At 34.9% G+C, this 17,165-nt stretch overlaps 4 protein-coding genes across 9 annotated transcripts; 2 read left to right on the top strand and 2 right to left on the bottom strand.

Moving 5' to 3' along the window:
• Positions 1-2,867: 2,867 nt before the first annotated feature.
• On the top strand, positions 2,868-4,151 carry LOC105229267 (NF-kappa-B inhibitor cactus; the record flags this gene model as incomplete). The annotated part of the gene is given in 3 exon segments (XM_049461336.1): positions 2,868-2,956; positions 3,025-3,282; positions 3,711-4,151. Coding segments are annotated over 3 exon segments (407 nt in total), but the record flags the coding sequence as incomplete, so codon positions are not given.
• A 145-nt stretch (positions 4,152-4,296) lies between these two features.
• LOC105229266 (uncharacterized) lies at positions 4,297-7,817 on the bottom strand. 3 transcript variants are annotated; one of them, XM_011209425.4, is made up of 9 exons: positions 7,665-7,817; positions 7,488-7,596; positions 6,829-6,966; positions 6,594-6,773; positions 6,319-6,512; positions 6,166-6,257; positions 5,654-6,064; positions 5,424-5,586; positions 4,297-5,312 (listed from the first exon to the last, which is right to left on the bottom strand). In XM_011209425.4, exons 2-9 carry the CDS (start codon positions 7,512-7,514, stop codon positions 4,598-4,600), a joined length of 1,920 nt encoding a protein of 639 aa, XP_011207727.1. In that variant the 5' UTR covers positions 7,515-7,596; positions 7,665-7,817; the 3' UTR covers positions 4,297-4,597. The 3 variants fall into 3 exon arrangements, with proteins under 3 accessions (XP_011207727.1, XP_011207728.1, XP_029407378.2); XM_011209426.4 differs by having other exon boundaries at positions 5,654-5,956; XM_029551518.2 differs by having other exon boundaries at positions 4,578-5,325.
• A 323-nt stretch (positions 7,818-8,140) lies between these two features.
• LOC105229265 (dnaJ homolog shv) lies at positions 8,141-9,775 on the bottom strand. The gene is made up of 3 exons (XM_011209423.4): positions 8,815-9,775; positions 8,539-8,749; positions 8,141-8,426 (listed from the first exon to the last, which is right to left on the bottom strand). Exons 1-3 carry the CDS (start codon positions 9,613-9,615, stop codon positions 8,371-8,373), a joined length of 1,068 nt encoding a protein of 355 aa, XP_011207725.1. The 5' UTR covers positions 9,616-9,775; the 3' UTR covers positions 8,141-8,370.
• A 356-nt stretch (positions 9,776-10,131) lies between these two features.
• Positions 10,132-16,775, top strand: LOC105229264 (protein croquemort). Of its 4 annotated transcripts, XM_049461335.1 has the most exons (7): positions 10,132-10,351; positions 14,637-14,888; positions 14,961-15,263; positions 15,327-16,117; positions 16,183-16,273; positions 16,327-16,501; positions 16,535-16,775. In XM_049461335.1, the coding sequence occupies exons 2-6, from the start codon at positions 14,760-14,762 to the stop codon at positions 16,477-16,479; spliced, it is 1,467 nt and encodes a 488-aa protein (XP_049317292.1). In that variant the 5' UTR covers positions 10,132-10,351; positions 14,637-14,759; the 3' UTR covers positions 16,480-16,501; positions 16,535-16,775. The 4 variants fall into 4 exon arrangements, with proteins under 4 accessions (XP_049317292.1, XP_011207724.2, XP_011207723.2 ...); XM_011209422.4 differs by having other exon boundaries at positions 10,132-10,614; positions 16,327-16,775; XM_011209421.4 differs by having other exon boundaries at positions 10,133-10,351; positions 16,327-16,775.
• Positions 16,776-17,165: the final 390 nt, after the last annotated feature.

Genomic DNA, 17,165 nt, shown 5'->3' with positions numbered 1-17,165 from the left:
ATTTTCAGAGTATAACGGTATCGTTTCACTTTTTTAACGCTTAACATTTATTTCAAAGCTTCAAATTTAAAATTGAAGGCATAGACTTTGACATTGGCTGCGGAAGTAAACTTCTTAGATAGGATCAAAGTAACTACTGAAGTTACTAAACTATGTGCCTTTCGAGTAGGTTTAGGTGCTATAGAATATTTCCATTTCTATGCTAAATCTCTTGAACTCTGCAAGAAATCAAAGTAGTTTTTCACTTATGTATGTAGTATCGTTTAATTGTTTCATTGTTGCACGTGTTACTTTCTCAGATGGCTTTCGACCATTATCGGTTTCGTCGTCTTGTCTTATTTTGTGTTATTCATTTTGTGGTTTTTTATAGCGGCATTTCGTCGAAAGCTGTCGCTGGGGTTTTCTGTTATTTCACCTGCTTTGCGCAAGCGTTAATGCTTTTATTACAGTTTCGCTACAATCGTCACATAACTGAAAGCAGTCACCAATTCACCGTGCGAATAGAGTTACATTATTAAGTGCCAAATGCTTTTGTATTTCCTTCCATCCAAATAGGCGGAAAACCCGCCTTTATTTAGTGTTCGCGCTATCTTAAATACCCTGCAGAAATTAACTATTTCTTAACTATCTTATACTCGTAACTAGTTTGAACCTCATACTAATTAATGAAGTTAACTATGATTTATGGCAGATAACTAGCAGAAATGTTTCTATTTAAATTGAAATTGTTTTTCGAATGAGTAAAGCTTCATGCTTCTTGATGTAAACTAATTCTTATCAAGATTGTAGGGGCAATTGGAAAAATGTTATTTCATTGAAAAACCCTGTCGTACAAGTGTGTACATACAAGTGTATATTCATGCGTATGTTACGTATTGGGGAATTCAAAAAGATCTAAAACTTGGCGGTGTCAGCTTACTCACTTGCATGTCTTATCTTCAATGCAAAATTGGTTTTGTTTATTATAAGTGCGTTTGTGGTTGGTAATTCACAGTCCATTCATTTTCTCGGAGATTTACTTGAACTTCAGTTTCCCGACATGCTCCGACAATTCACATGAATCTACATCAATACGATTCAAATGTTTTTGATGAGTAATATTTATGGCAATATTACAATTTTGACTAATTGGTACACATACAAACATATAAACATAATATTATCAATATTGTAATTATAAATTATACGAAAACCGCATGTTTCTCGAAACTTGCAGGCGAAATTGTAGGATAAGGAGAGCTATTTACATACAAACATACATACATATGCATGTACGTATTCAAAGCAATATAAGATTTATTGTTGATGATTTCTTTCAATCACTTGGAATTTGTAGGAAGAAATTGATTGGTAAGAATGTTAGTTCTGCTCTAACCGCTGAAAAGTAATTTCCGAGCTTAACAATGCCTGTTGATCTTGTCCATTATATACTATATACATATATTATTCCAGTGCTTTTGACAGCTTTTTTATACTAGATCAATTCGGCGACCACATGCCCAGTAGAAAACTGCCTTGAGGACCAACACTTCATACTATCGTACTCATTCGGATTCCTACTGGGTTGCTATCGTTGTCATATAACGATTGTTAGCATTATTGTTTTGTTTTTGGCTTTGTTAATTTTAGCTTTTACGAACTTAACTCACATTTCTGTATGCAAAAGTATTGTTGCTTACTTGTGTACTTTATTATGGGAATTTCTCGGGTTTTTTCTGAACGCACACATAAGCGGCCCATAAGTGCACGGGCACGTTTGTTCGGCGTCATCGTTCGATTGCCATGGTTCACTGCTATCATGTTTATATGAATGTACATGTGTACATATATATGTATGTATATATGCCTTTGCTGTGTGGGTTAGTTGGTGTTGAGAAGTCTCAGTTCCGTCGTATGACTTCTGTATGCACATACATACATATGCATAAGTATAAAATAAATTGTATTTATGAATGTACATATGAAATACTCGTTTCTGGCTTGAAATACCGTTGGCATTTTGTTTAGATTATTTCATCGTCAAAATGAGAGCTTAAAAGCCCGAACTACATACGTACTTAGTTCTGAGCTAAGAGCTTAATTTGTTACTTTGTTCACACACGAAGGATTTTGTTGGCGGGACTCGTACTTTGCCCGTTTCAGTTGCCTTTAATGAGCAACAAATGTTTTTACGTCTGCTCTCACACTTATTGTATCAGCGGTTTAATAAAATGAGGTTACCAATCTCACAACATTCATTCATAAATTAAGTATGATGTGTTTTGGAGCGCAAAGCTCGTGACCAAAAGTCTACATACGCATACATATATGTATGTATGTATGTATTATAAATACATGTACATATTGAAAACTACATAATATATAACATGTACATACATATGTATATCATACTTATATTGTGAATAAAACTCACACATTGACTGTTATATTCGCTTTCAAATTTGCTAGAATAACGAAACCATTATTTGCAATATATGAATATCGGGGTAATTCGTAAACCGATATTTTGTAGGCGGGGTAATGATCCGATTCCTCCCATCTGCAGTAGCGACCTCCTTAGGCTGCCAGATAAGATGTGTACTCAAGCCGCTTGCATGAACGGACGGACAGCCACTCGGAATTCAACTCGTCTCATCCTCCTGATTATTTATTTATACCTATTTTTTTTATCAAACTGTTAGTTTTGGGTGTTACAAACAACCGTTAGGTGAACAAAACTATTACACTCAGTGCAACATGTTGTGAAAGTTTAGAAATAAAAGGACTTTAACGTATAATGTGGAAATATTTCGAACTTCATTTGATTTGCATCGACTGTTGTCTTATAGTATATTAAATATTGAATATATCTCTTTTGTTGCTTTTAGGCGAATATTGTGTTCATTTGGCTGCCGAAGGAGGCCACTTACAAATATTAAAAACTTTAGTACAGTCTGGAGCGGATATCAATGCCAGAGTAAGATTTTTATAAGATAATTCCATATGGAACCATAAGCCCTAATATATGTATTTATTTGTTTGCAGGAAGGAAAAGGTGGATACACACCTCTACATATTTCCATTGAAAAGGGTAATGAGGAGTTGTTCAATTTTCTCCTGGATGATTGCAAGCCGAACTTGGAAACAACCACTTTCGGACGGCTGACAGCATATCAACTAACATGCATTCTGAAGAGGTCACAAATGCAAAGCAGTTTAGAAAAATATGGCGCAGAGCCATTATCACCGCCGGAAAGCGAATATGAAAGCAGCGACGACGAATCGGATTTTGAAGAATCTAAGGTGAGATAGAAATCCTAAATGAAAGGTGATAGCCAATGCAAAATGAATGAAGATCCGAATAATTGATCAGATCAACTCAAATTAGTTACAAGAAGAGGTACACAATCAAATTTGTGTTCAGTTTCCTAAATCGTTTGTAATGAGAAGAAACCATATAAAAAAGTAACCAGACCTAGATTCAAAACTAATCATATTTTTATAAAAATAAGTAAAAACATATAAAACAAAATAAATATATCTGACTGGGATTGTATATGTATATGTACATATGTATTGTATGTAAATTCAAATATTTTTGAAGGGACAAAGCTTAACAAAAGTTTATTTTGAAATAATTTCATTAGTTACATTAGACTTCTTTGGCTTAGTCTTCCATTTTTGATTTGCTGCTTTTCAGTTGTTACATTGTAGTTTATTTTTATTTTCAGAACTATGAAAGATTCGTCGAGCCGGGATACTTCGGAGGCAATGTCATGGCAGTCATGTAAAAACAAAGAACCGCCTCGTTTGGCGTGTTCTTTTCGTTTAAGAGAGTACCTAAATACACTCGATGTACTTAAGTTTATTAACAATTTAAGGATACGAATTCATAAATGCCGAACGAAATTTAGAAAATTATAAGCATATCTTTACCGTTAAGTAGTTAAAGAATTGGTTTATAAAATCTCGATATTCTTCTAATTATTGTATAAATTATTATAATTTTCATGTACGTATTTTACAATAACTGTGACATGACTGTGGAACTAAGTATTTACTATATAGTAAAACATATGAAAAACAACCAATATCTTCGTATAAAGGGACCTAAAACAATAAAATAATAATATATGTATGTATGTATATGTTGCTAACGCAACAATCGAAAACTGAAATGGTTTCATTCTATACTTTTGAGAAGAGTTTCTCGATTCTCCTCTGAGGTTAGGAAGTTGAAGTCGTGGTTGGTCATAAAATAATGACACCTAAAAATGTAAGCCGCATTCTCTACATCTAGTATGTATGCATACACAATTTTTAATTGTTTGTTTTGTTTTTGGAAATTTATTTAGAAATATTTACTTCATTAATGAATAATTATGACATTTCGATGCTTTCAGTATGCTTTCAAGCCCCGAGAGAGTTTCGAGCAAATACATAACATGTATATATATATCGATGCGATGGCGTTTATGTATGCGAGTGTATTATTTTATATTTAATTTCAATTAATTTTACTGTGTACTGCCCTTAAGCATCTGCCAAGTGCATCCGATCTATCCAAAGCCAATAAAAAATGGCGATCAGCTGCATATATGTACATACGTTCCAGTATTTATTCGTATTTATCAAAATAACGTTTTTTTAGATCTGGCGGATACGTAACATAGATGTAATGCTCATTCTGGCCAATGTCATTCTGCATAAATTCTTGAATAGATGATGAAGCGCGTAGTGAGTGCTGAGAGGCGCCACTATTCCGATGATGAGAGGTTAAGGGCCGTGGGTGGGTATTGTAATGCCGTCCTCCTCCCGCAGCCACACCCATGCTCGGTTCGTTATCCAACGCTGTGACACCGGATGTCCCCAGACCTGCAGTGCTCGCGGACTTTGGTGCACCGCCGGAACTGTTCATCGTCTTGCCACCTACAGTTGTAACCGCTGTTGTAGCAATGGGTCTACTTGTATAGTCGCGTCGGTCTAAAATGTCCTGTTGGTAAACGTGACTCTGCGTCGGTGCGTGTCGATGGTGTGGTGTTCCAGCCATGTCGGCCACCGTTGAAGTGCTCTGTGTATGGGATTCGGTCCTGTATCGTCTTGGACTGTGGCGATAATCGTATTGAAGTGGTTCGGGGTATAATTCGTGGACCGACTGTTGGTAATAGTATGGCTGAGCCACGTTCTGACGCATGCCACTGTACATACCGGTAGAGGTCATTGCCTGGTGCTGCTGCTGCTGCTGCTGGTGCGGGTGTTTTATTGCGCCTGATTGCTGATACCGTTGGTACATATAATCGTGTTGATTTGCATTGATTGTCGTCTCTTCGGAACTGAAATAGACAACTTTTGCTTAATCACAAAGCATTCAAGTACAGTGTGTTGCTTGACTTAAATTAGATCAGTTGTCGTCGGTGATGTGAGTAGACGCATTAATTACTTACTCAAATAATATCCAAATAATGTAGTAGCAAAAGCATACTCCAGTCGATAAAACGAAGATGAGTATTAACGTCAACCCCCAAGGAAATGTGCGGGACTCAAGCGGACCATCCTCCCAATAGCGTTCGCATGATAAATACCAACAAACGGCTCTGTTCATTTCCTCTGTAATAGATGTTATAGAAATAAATATTATATCATGCACTCTAGATTAATAAATAATTTAGACAACCTTCCATTTCTTTAAACATCTGATCCGTCATAGTCAACAGAAGGCCAGAGATGCAACTGCGAACTAAAAACTCGCATTGCAATTTCAGTTTGTTAAGTTCCTCGGCCTTGCAACTGGAGCGTGTCTTCTGTATGTTTCCATTCTCGTTTTTGGGAGTGCTGCTATTGTCAGGTTGATTTGGACTTTCCTCATCTGCCTCATTGTGATCTTGCACCTTTGATTCTTTCTTTTTGGCTCTCTGGCTTCGAGGGTGTGGTGGCGGTTGTGTATTGGCAGCCTTGTGATCCGCAGTTGTAGAACTTCCTGTTGAATGTTCACCGTCAGCATGTCCCTTTTTCATATTTTTTATTGGTTCATTGGCAATGATGGTGGTCGTCTTCTTGCTCTTTTCAGCAATAATTATATTTTCGACTAAATTTTTTGGACAGGAAGTTTGATAGGGATTTCGGATGGGTTACCAATTGAGAGTAGGATCTACATACATATACATGTATGTATGCACTATAACTTACCCGTGTCCTTAAATTTATTCTGACCAATTTTGTCTTGACATAATTGACGAGTTTGTACTTTAGACGCTCGTGTTCCGCCTATAGATGAAGTCCTAGAAGGTAAAAATAGAACTTTCAATACTCATAATTTTGAAAATAATTTATACATTTTACCTTAGAGGTATTAAACTCAAATATGGCGTATTCGCTTTAGCTAATGCAGAATTCTGACCCAGAGAATCGCCCCAAACTTCAATATCAGTGACGACATGCTGGTCGCTGGTGGTCAAGCTGGATGACTCCTCTGTTTGGAACACCTCGCATCGCATTATATCACAAAAATCGGCCAAGCAGACGGCATCCTCGGCCTAATTAGAGAAAGTAATTATGTAAACAACGATGTTCATATACATATGTATGTATATAAAGGCTTTAGCTGTTTTCCAAACCTCATTAATGATACTTTTGTGACGCGTCTCAAAGTGCAGGTCCAAAAATCTTTCTTGATAGAAGCTTTTACCACACAGGCGACATGTCCACTGGGTTGGTCGGTCTCGTTTTTTGGCATCTTGGCATGGAGCAAAAACATCACGTAGCGGATGTAACGGACATTCTAATGGCAATTTCGCCTAAAAGTAGACAATCTCAGCAAATGTGTTCATACTGTTTACCAAATGTACTCACCGAATATTTATCCAATATGGGTGTCCACTTTGAACGCACTATTTTGCGAACTAAGCGACTGCTATCTTTGGAGCAAAGCAACTTTATTATTTGTGTTTGAGGCCATGGTATAAGCAGTAAAAAATAAATTAAAGTTATCTGCAAGAAAAGTGTGGATAAGCAATTAGTCCCTAGCTTAATACAACTAAGCTGAAAGCATTATGTTATTTTACTCGTAAACTGGTGAGAAGGCAAACTCCAGTTAAATGAAAAAAAGTAAGGATTATTCCAAAATTATTTCCTACGGATTGAAGTTAATGTTAATATTTCTCACTTTTTGACATATACATACATATGTACATATGTATATGCAAATGATAATGCAACATTGGTACGTACATACATATGTACATAATGCTGAGCCGGTTGTCAGTAATTTTTAGGTCACTGACGGTTGAAAAACAAGAGAAAATCGATAGCCTAGTGGAGGGCGCCGCTGCTAGAAATAATAAACTAATAACAGAGCTTGCTGTTGTGTGAAAATGTAGAGGAAAAGGTGGAATAAATGTCTATTTTATTGCCTCACAGTTTGAGATGCTATAATTTCAATTGTTCATATTTACGTATATAAAGCCTCTATGCATTGATTTATATACATATGTTATACATATATCACTTACCTCTATATTTAAATATTTACGCGACATTCATAAGAATCACTTCACAAATTTGGCAGAAAATATGAAATGGTTGAAGTTTTTCAACTAACGGTAGGGATAAACCGTTCAGCTACATATTGTAAAAAAAAAAATTATTTTAAGTAAATTTGGAAACTTTTTAAATGTAATATAACTCACTCCACTAATGAACCATTTAAAAAATAAAATCGCACTTCAATAAATATATCGAACATTTTTCCCGGTTACATTAAGTCGCAATGCGTTTGCACCACAAGACGTGCTTTCATGTTCTGGCTGATACTGATTGTTCGAAATTCGATTATCCTTTTCCTTTACTCTGTAAGTGTATAGGTATTCCTTGTTGGCGACAATGTTGCTAACATTACAAAATCTCCCCTATCCTGCACTTTGTTTCTTTTCTGCCGGAAACCGTGTTGCATTTAATGTTGACGTTTAAATACGTAGATATGTATACACCGAGTTATCTTGTAAATTAATTTTACAGATAAAATTTTTTATATTATTTACTACTATCTCAAGCATACATTTAGGAGCATAATTTAATGTGTACTTAAGTACAAGTATGTTGAGAAAATTTATATATCGAAGATTGCATTTTCTTTTACTTACTGTTTATATTATTAAAACAACCATTTAAACAAAAATGTTATATTTCGTCGTAAGGAGCATCATTTGGTATTTTGTAATAACTTAAAATTTAATTTCATTATTTCAATTGAATCTATTTAAGCTGACGTTAAAAAATAACTTAATTTTAAAGTTCAAAATATATGTTACAATTTAAATATTACTAGTTCGCTTGTCTAAAAACATTTTAGACAAGATGTTCTTTAAATAACTAAAAATTATCAGCGAATTAATTTCACAGCCCGTTGTACACCCTGTTAATGGACGCCTGATCAAGTATTTTTTTAAGATCTGAAAAAAGCATTTATGTATATCCATATGTACATATATTAGGTAGACGTACAAAATTTTTAATTTTGTACGCCCTTTAATTCAGACGAAATGTTATTTCTAAAACACCTACCTTCTTTTTCGGCATCGGTCAACTCTTTCTTTGGAAACTCCACATCGAATGTAATATAAAGATTGCCTTGCAAATTATTATTTTCATAATTTGGCATACCTTCACCCTTCTTACGAATCCGTGCACCTGGCCACGTTATTTTTTCTCGAGTAATGCTCACAGCGTGTCCATCCAAATGTGTGATGTTCATAGTAAATCCAATAAGCGCATCCTTAATAAGAGAGACATTTATGATAAATCATGTGAATGTATTTGTCAATATAATTGCAAACCTACCTGTAAACTTATTGTAACGTTTGTGTACAAATCATCACCTTTTCTTTGGAAACTCTTATGCGGAGTTTGCATAATTTTAATTATAAGATCGCCGGGCTCTCCATCCAAGTGGGGCTCACCTTCGGCCACAAAACGTGTTTCTTGCCCATCTACCATACCTGCTTCAACTTCAACTTCTAATGTACGCTCCTCATTGACAAGTTTAACGTTTGGACATTCATCACATACCGTTTGCTGTATCATTTGGAAACGGCCGGGACCCAAATTGCGAGTTACCATTTCTTGACGGCAGTTACACTTACGTGTACCGGAAGCCGGTTTTAGCACCGGCTTGTTTCGAACAATTTCTACAAAGTTGCCAGAATACAACTCTTCCAAAGTCACATATAAATTCATTACAATATTGGCTCCGCGAGCAGTTTGATGTTCATGTGGATCACCGTTACCAAAGTGAAAACCAAAATCACCAAAGAAACTGGCGAAAGGGTCTGCTCCATGATCCATCATTCCATCTTTTTTAAGACATTCCTCGCCACATCGATCATATGTTTTTCTTTTGTCCGGATCGGATAGTACTTCATACGCCGCACCCAAATCTTGAAATTTCTCAGAAGCTGAGGGATCATCCTTGTTTTTGTCTGGATGCAGTTCTTTTGCAAGTTTTCTGTATGCTTTTTTAATTTCATTTGTTGAGGCCGACTTTTTTACATTAAGAATTTTGTAGAAATCTCGACCCGCAAAAGCGACACTTAACAGGCAAAATGCAATTTGCACCAGCAAGATAAAGGCTAAAGTTCTCATCGTTGAAATTTTAAGTCCTCACTTATTTAATGTAGTTATTTATTTTCATAATTTATACGATTTGATTTAATTCTTATCTTCGAACTTTGCTGGCAAATGTGCGAATTATATTGATACACTAACAATATTTTTGTGTGCGTGTTCGTGGTTAGCGCTGATTGGTTACAGCTCTGCTGTCAAAAACGTAGAGATGCTACCAGTATCGAATTTAATATCGTAAATTAAATAATTGACAAAAATATACTATTCACGATATTGTCCGAAATTCTTCCTTGATTACAAAAACATTAAAACCATATACCAATACCATATACATTCCATCAATAAAAAATAAAACTCGATTTCGAATTAATTCTTACATTATAGTAAAAAACCGGTTTACGCCTAAGCATATTTATTTTTAATAGAAATAAAGTGTCAATATGAGAATATACTGAAATCTTTTCGTGGAGGCCTTTTGTTATTGCTTACGAATCAATTTCACCATGGTGAATGGTTTATTTTTGTTGTTAGTCGTTTAGATTGTTTTTGCTAGTTCTCCGCGAATTGGGCTTATTTATGAAGGTTTAAGAAATAATAGTATTCATTGTACAATCTATCGTTGAGAACCGTGCAATAATTTGTTTAATAAGTGTAGTATTTGATAAAAATAAGAATTTTCGAAGCTAAGTGATGACATATAACAATGAGAATTAATAGATAACAAATTGCAAATCCTGGTTGTTTACCTAATAATGTAGGTACCATATCATATATAATAATATTATAATTGAAATATTGTGGGACGTATGCATGTATGAGTGAACTTATCTGCAATACCTAGGCTGCAACAATAGCTGAGTATTGCAGTTAATGGCCAAGTTACTATTTGAGGTCAAATGTTTTCTTTAAACCATGAAAAAATAAAGTGTATGTAGAAACAGTGCAAATATAGTGGAGTCGAGATTATTTAAAATACTTTTTCGGATATAGTATAGCTTTTAAAGAGATTAGACCAATGTACGTAAGTTCACCTTATTAGTCATATTTAACTGTTCGTAATGTAACGCTTCGAAAAATTAAATGAAACATAATTTGTTAAAATGTCTCATATAATTTCTTTTGAGTTAATTATGTCGTAGGATTCTTGTCAATAATATATTATTTATCGGAATTTCACAGCAGGTGTTATTTAGTTTCATATACATATGTATGTATGCATTTGTCCTCAAAATTTAATGAATTGTATGTGTGTTATAACTAGCTTTTTTCCTTCATGACTAATCGTTATAAGTATGGCGTTGTTAAGCAAATTTAATACCACATACATTTATGTACATATATATAAACTTAAACACAAAGTGATAATTAAATTTGTAGTTGAAACTACTACAAGGATCACGGTACAATGACAGAACAGACTTTTTTTATATCCGGCCGAACAGTGTCCAATCGGCCCTTCTCCTCAACATTCAAAAGTATGCAATGATATCTGCACATATGTACATATGTAAGTAAACTGCAAATTCTATAACACCGTTATTCCTCAAAAAAGAATAACGAATTTATATAAATGTGCATATGTGCCTATATCTTAAGGCCCCAATTCATATAAACCGACAAAACAATGGATATAAGTATACACATAAACATGTTCGTTTGCATATTCTTTGAATGTTGCTGAGTAAAAGAAAAAACGTAAACTTCGTCCCTAAAAGGATATGATCGGTCAGATTTAGCAGCAGCTACATACATATGTATGTATGTATATGCTACAGTGCCAATCTGACCACCTTTGTTTTGCACCTATGTATAACCTATGCCAGATTTTTCGAGATATCTTGTCAAATAAAAAAGTTTTCCGTAAGATCAACATCTTAAAAACCGGACGTTATTAACTTTGTTCAGAGTATAATTATATGTTGTATTGTTATCTTCAGAGCTCTATAACAATATACATATGTATCTACATATCGCTCATTTGCTGCAAGACCGGCATAAATCAAAAAAACGTGAATTTTGAGTTAATGCTGCAGAATTGTTCGTTATATCATACTTCATGTTGAGTGAAAAATTCATATGAATACCTCTTATATGCTCCGCTTGAGAAGAGGTGTAAGGTTGGAGTCACCGTGTAAGGTTGTAGTCAGTTGAAAACTTTAAACGCGTTTTCTGGAGAATCGATTTTGTTGACTTATGCCGGTCTTGCAGCAAATGAGCGATATGTATATATACACTGTATAGTTGAAACGTGTATGACTAGCATTAAAATAAAACAACATCGTATTTAATTTAATTCCACCAATAGGGCTTTCAAAGTTTTAAATATATCTTCAGTTTTTTGTATCGAATTCAATTTTATCTAAAATAGCATACCAATTGTTAATGCCTTTCGAAGCGACTACTATTGCGCCTCGTTGAAAACAGTTTGAAGTTATTTAGAATTAGCGATAACGCCCTATCAGCAGGCCTTTGATTAGCTACTAAATGTAATTGGATTCGAGGGAGGCACTTATAAAAGAGATTAGTGGTTAAATGCAGTTTAGTTTTCAATTTAATCTGCTTTGAATGTGTATTGTTGCAATCCACCAGTTAACTGTACATTTTTGCGACATATATTTACTACATACATACATACATATGTATATACACACACTGAGGTACTACTGCTGAATTGTTCGTTAGGTAGATTGGTAAATACCAAAATAGTCTACACAAACTTGTTGTTAAGTCACCTAACGTTACACCCTATTAGTTATTAAGTTATTTTAAGTTTAGTTGTAACTCTATCGCAAATATTAGTATAAGATTAATCATTGGAACTAATTGCATATTAATTACATTAAATAATACAGTCTACTTCTGACCACGAAGGAGACAAGTTTTGATTTTCTCACTCTTCTTTCAATTTAATTACACAGCCCAATTTCTCGGTTAAATCATTGTTGTTTCGTTGTACTAACGTGGTTGGGAAATACTCTTCCTGGTTTTTATAGTTGACTGTGCAACCGGGTAACTACTTAAAAATTAACTAACTCATTGTATTGAGTATAGTATAAAACATTTTCATTTTGTGCGGTTTGCCTATTCAGACATAAGATTTAGGAAATCTTTATTTTGTTCTGTGCCTGACCTAACGGACGGACGCCACTTCTTTTGTGTCATCCGCCTACCATCTAACATTTATTTCTCTACTGCCAGCCTTTTCGTTCGTTTCCGATACCTTTCGCTATATTACGCTCTTGAGACCGCTACAGCAACGACAAAGTAAGTGGAATATTTCAAAAAGTCAGTTCAATTTACACAATGTCGTCTCTATATTAGTTACCGAAGTATACATTAAGGCAAACAAGCACCAGGAAATTGTAAATAAAATAAATGTATTTTACTAAGTTGGTGGGACTGTCCTTAAATACTATGCCAGATATGAGCGCGATCTGTCAACCAGTTTATTTACAGCAGCTGCTAGTCGGTACACCCCAGTAGTGCGTTGGGATTTTTACCTTGGATAAAAATGTCGAAATATTGAAAAAGGCTTATGGTGATTCAGTTTTATCAAAAACACAAGGGGGTTAAAAGCCCTCAAAGACGATCGAGAGTTGGTTGAAGACATTCCTAGTTCTGGAAAGTAAAGGATATGGCGCTTGAAAATCATCAGGCGATTGTGAGAGAGATAGCAAGAGAGCTTCATCTCTCGCGAGTTCGTACAAATGATTTTTATGGATATTTTGGGTATGAAATGCGTTCTTGCTCGACTCGTCCCGATAAAGCTGATTTTTTGCATCAAAAATAGTACCGTAAATAGGTCTCCTTGGACCAAAAACGCAATGAATACCACCGATCAATCACCGTATTCGCCAGACTTGGCACTGAGTGATTTTTTCTTGCTCCTCAAACTAAAATTGCCGCTCCGTGGAACGCGTTTACAGTCGATTGAGAGATAAAACAAAATTCGCTGAAGGAGCTGAAAAAAGTGTTTCCAGGACTAAAAAATCTTTGGCATAAGTGTATTACATCTGGTGCGGATCACTTTGAAGGCGTTAAAATAAATATTGATGAATAATTAAACATTTTGCGTTTTATTTGCAATTTTCTGGCACTTTTTTGTCACAATGTATAATACACAAATAACACTGTATTCACATTACGTATATCCATATGTGTATTTGTGAACACAATGATAATTAGTAATTGGACGTATGAATGCATGAACTTAGTAAGTGTGTGTGGGTGTGTGTAATACACTCGATTAAAGTTCATATTTTCTGTTATTTATTTTATGTGGAATGCGAACTGTAATGGCTTTGTTTGCAACTTCTCAAACGGCTTATCGCTCTTTAGTTGCTTCACATTTAAAAAATGTGTATCGCTTACCCATAATAAAATTATTAAAACTCCATTGAGATCACTCGCAAAACAAACAGTTATCACTTACACACTGTTATATCCATGGGATAATCGTATTTTTCGGTTGGTTGTCCCTTGAATATTTTAATATACCAATTCACTTGCATACATACGTGGATGCATGTATCGATTATAAGGCACTTTTACTTAAATTGCCAATTGCGGTTGATAAGACAAAAATCTTCATTTACTTGCCATAATCTTTATATACCACGCTGAACCTATTGATTTATGATGTTGTGTATACGAATGTGAACTTTTGTATGCAACTGTGTTTTTATTTATTTAATGGTCTCCTCAAGGGCACACTTTTGCATGGACGAGTACCTAAAACCTTATTAATTTTTTTAATTCTTCCAATCTTCCCTTGTTCCATTTTTGCATTGATCTCATAACTGTTTTGTAATTAGAAATTTTATTTATTTTGAAAAATATCAAAACCTCACGCCTCGGAATAGAGCTAACTTTTTGGTATTTTTAACGATCATTTTTTTTATTGGAATTATTTTATTACAAATCAACAGAACTCGCACCGTTTTCATATTATTCCGTAGTAAAAATTAAGATTAGGGATTCTATAATGGTCTCAAAAAAGTAATTTAGCTTTATTGAAATTTCTTATAACTTTTTTGCAGTCACCAGAGCTGAGTAGGCGCACTCTGAATTTTTCTCTTCGCTTAGCCAAAATAATCTACTGCTTGTGAACAAATTTTATTTTTAAGTCTGGGATAGTTTAAAGAAAAAATAAAAGAAACAAGATGTGTTGTGAAGCTTGTAGCGTCACTCAGCGAAAAGGATGGATTTTCGGCTTTGGCACTTTCTTCACCGCTATCGGCATCGCTCTGCTTATATTTTGGAACGGCATCGCAGATAATATTATGAAAAAGGTTAGTATGCATTTTAAAAGATAAAAAAGAACGCAAAGAATTAATATAATTCATGTTTTGAAATACTTTCAGAATTTGGTAATTAAAGTTGGTACAGAAGCCTATAATAATTGGGTGGAAGCACCCATTCCAATTTATTTGGAATTTCATCTGTTTAACTGGAGTAATCCTGAAGAGATAAGAAACCCGAATGTCAAACCGCATTTTGTGGAAATGGGGCCATATGTTTTTCTAGAGAAGCACTTGAAACAAAATATTACGTTTTTCGAAAACAATACAGTGTCATACTTTCAAAAGCGAACCTGGTTTTTCGATGAGCAGCGATCTAGTGGTTCTTTGGATGACATGGTGACAGCTGCTCATGTGATTACAGCGGTAAGTGGAAGGAAAGCCAATTGGTCATCGCGATTCTAGGTAAAATGTGTTTCCTTTTTGTAGACTGTTGCTGATCAAATGAGACATAGAAACAAATTTGTCAAAAAAGCGGTTAATTTCATACTGAATCATGAGGGCGGTGAGCTGTACACAACGAAAACAGTGCGCGAGTGGATCTTTGAAGGATACAAGGATAGGCTTATCGATTTTTTAAACCTTTTCAATACAACCATACCATACACTCGCTTTGGCTGGTTGGTTGACCGTAATGGTTCGGCCGAATATGACGGTCTATTCACAATGCATACTGGTGTCGATGATATGGCTAATTTGGGTCGCTTGACGCATTGGAATATGAAGAATGAGACTGGCTTTTATTATGCACCATGTGGCACCGTTAATGGCACCACCGGCGATTTATTCCCACCACATTTAAGCTCTAAGCAAGAAATCACCATCTTTGCGACCGATGCGTGCCGTTACTTGAATTTGGCGCCAAATGGTACTGTAGAAAAATATGGCATAACAGCATATAATTGGGTAGGAACGATGGAGACGCTTGATTCTGGTGAAAATTATCCAAATCAGAAATGTTTTTGCGACCCGAACGTCGAAGAATGCCCGAAAACCGGCGTTGTGGAGTGTAAAAAATGCCGGAACAATGCACCAATTTATGCCTCTTTTCCACACTTTTATTTGGCTGATCGTAGCTATCTAGACGCAGTATCAGGCTTAGAACCGGACTCGAATAAGCACAGTTTCAACTTAGCAATAGAGCCGACCACTGGCATACCGCTGCAAGTAAATGGACGTCTACAAATCAATATGATGATCGAACCTGATAATGATTTCGAGTAAGTTTAAGTATATACGAGTATTTAAAGGTGTATGTGTATATTGTAAATGTATGTGTTCTTAGCATTTATCGTGGTCTACCCAAATTCCTGATGCCCATGTTTTGGTTCAATCAAATAGCTGTATTAGATGAGAAATTAGCCAGCAGAACAAAGGTAAGAACCTGCACTAAGTACGTCGCATAAAGTAGATATATTTGCCATTTCAGCTTGTTATGAATTTGGGAGATTATGGGTTCTATACCGGAATTGTTTTAATAACAATTGGAGGCATCTTCTTTATTGTTGCTATAGTTTTGACGTTGACTAAGCGATGGAAACGCACACCGATTGACGATGATGAGGACATGCTTACGACTTAGGTACTGTTATCGATTATCAAAAGTATAAACTAAACGAAAAACTGGGTATAACTAGTTTTATAGTATCTTCTATTGTACAAAGTCATGTTAACAGGAGCCAAAGTGCCAGCAGTTATTCCGGCTGCGAAAAAGTCTGTGAATATATGCATGCTATACTTATAACAATTTACTTTGCAATTATATTAAATCGGCTGCATTTCTATTTATACTTATAGAACTTTAAATTATGTATTATAAAACGCTGAGTTATGGTTATATATTTTTTTAAAATGCAATAAATATTATATGATGTTATACATATATCGTTTATATGAGACGGAACAAATGCATGTTGTAATTTACTCAATCTCACTTCCTTATGGTAGATATTCTTACTATCGCGCACATCTGGGTCAGAGTTTGGTTTATTAACCAAATTTATATTTAACGGTTGTTTGTACTTAATACCTGAAACTAATCAAGGTAGTTATAATTTATGTATATCGAGACGATGATGAGGGTCACAAGAGCAATTGGTTCAAAGCAGCAACTTGAGTGAAAGACCTCAAGACTTTTCTTATGAAACTTGATACACTTAGGAAGTTGGTGACTTGGTGACGTATGTAGATCGGAATCGAACCGTTGCCTAAATAATAACTCGGTCATAAATCAAAATACACTGCTTTTTGCATATTTCGAACTTGTTC

This window comes from Bactrocera dorsalis, unplaced genomic scaffold (genome assembly GCF_023373825.1).
Source record: "Bactrocera dorsalis isolate Fly_Bdor unplaced genomic scaffold, ASM2337382v1 BdCtg021, whole genome shotgun sequence".
Classification (NCBI taxonomy): Eukaryota; Metazoa; Arthropoda; class Insecta; order Diptera; family Tephritidae; genus Bactrocera; species Bactrocera dorsalis.
This window is presented reverse-complemented; position numbering and strand designations above follow the sequence as displayed.

Coding starts and splice junctions, on each gene's coding strand:
- LOC105229266 (XM_011209425.4), bottom strand. CDS start 7,514: ATGTCGCGTAAATATTTAAATATAGAG. Junction 6,513..6,593: donor ACAAAAGTATCATTAATGAG/GTTTGGAAAACA, acceptor TTCTCTAATTAG/GCCGAGGATGCCGTCTGCTT. Junction 5,313..5,423: donor ATTATTTGGATATTATTTGA/GTAAGTAATTAA, acceptor TGTCTATTTCAG/TTCCGAAGAGACGACAATCA.
- LOC105229265 (XM_011209423.4), bottom strand. CDS start 9,615: ATGAGAACTTTAGCCTTTATCTTGCTGGTGCAAATTGCATTTTGCCTG. Junction 8,750..8,814: donor ACGTTACAATAAGTTTACAG/GTAGGTTTGCAA, acceptor TCTCTTATTAAG/GATGCGCTTATTGGATTTAC. Junction 8,427..8,538: donor GACCGATGCCGAAAAAGAAG/GTAGGTGTTTTA, acceptor TGCTTTTTTCAG/ATCTTAAAAAAATACTTGAT.
- LOC105229264 (XM_049461335.1), top strand. CDS start 14,760: ATGTGTTGTGAAGCTTGTAGCGTCACTCAGCGAAAAGGATGGATTTTC. Junction 14,889..14,960: donor CAGATAATATTATGAAAAAG/GTTAGTATGCAT, acceptor AAATACTTTCAG/AATTTGGTAATTAAAGTTGG. Junction 16,118..16,182: donor GAACCTGATAATGATTTCGA/GTAAGTTTAAGT, acceptor ATGTGTTCTTAG/CATTTATCGTGGTCTACCCA.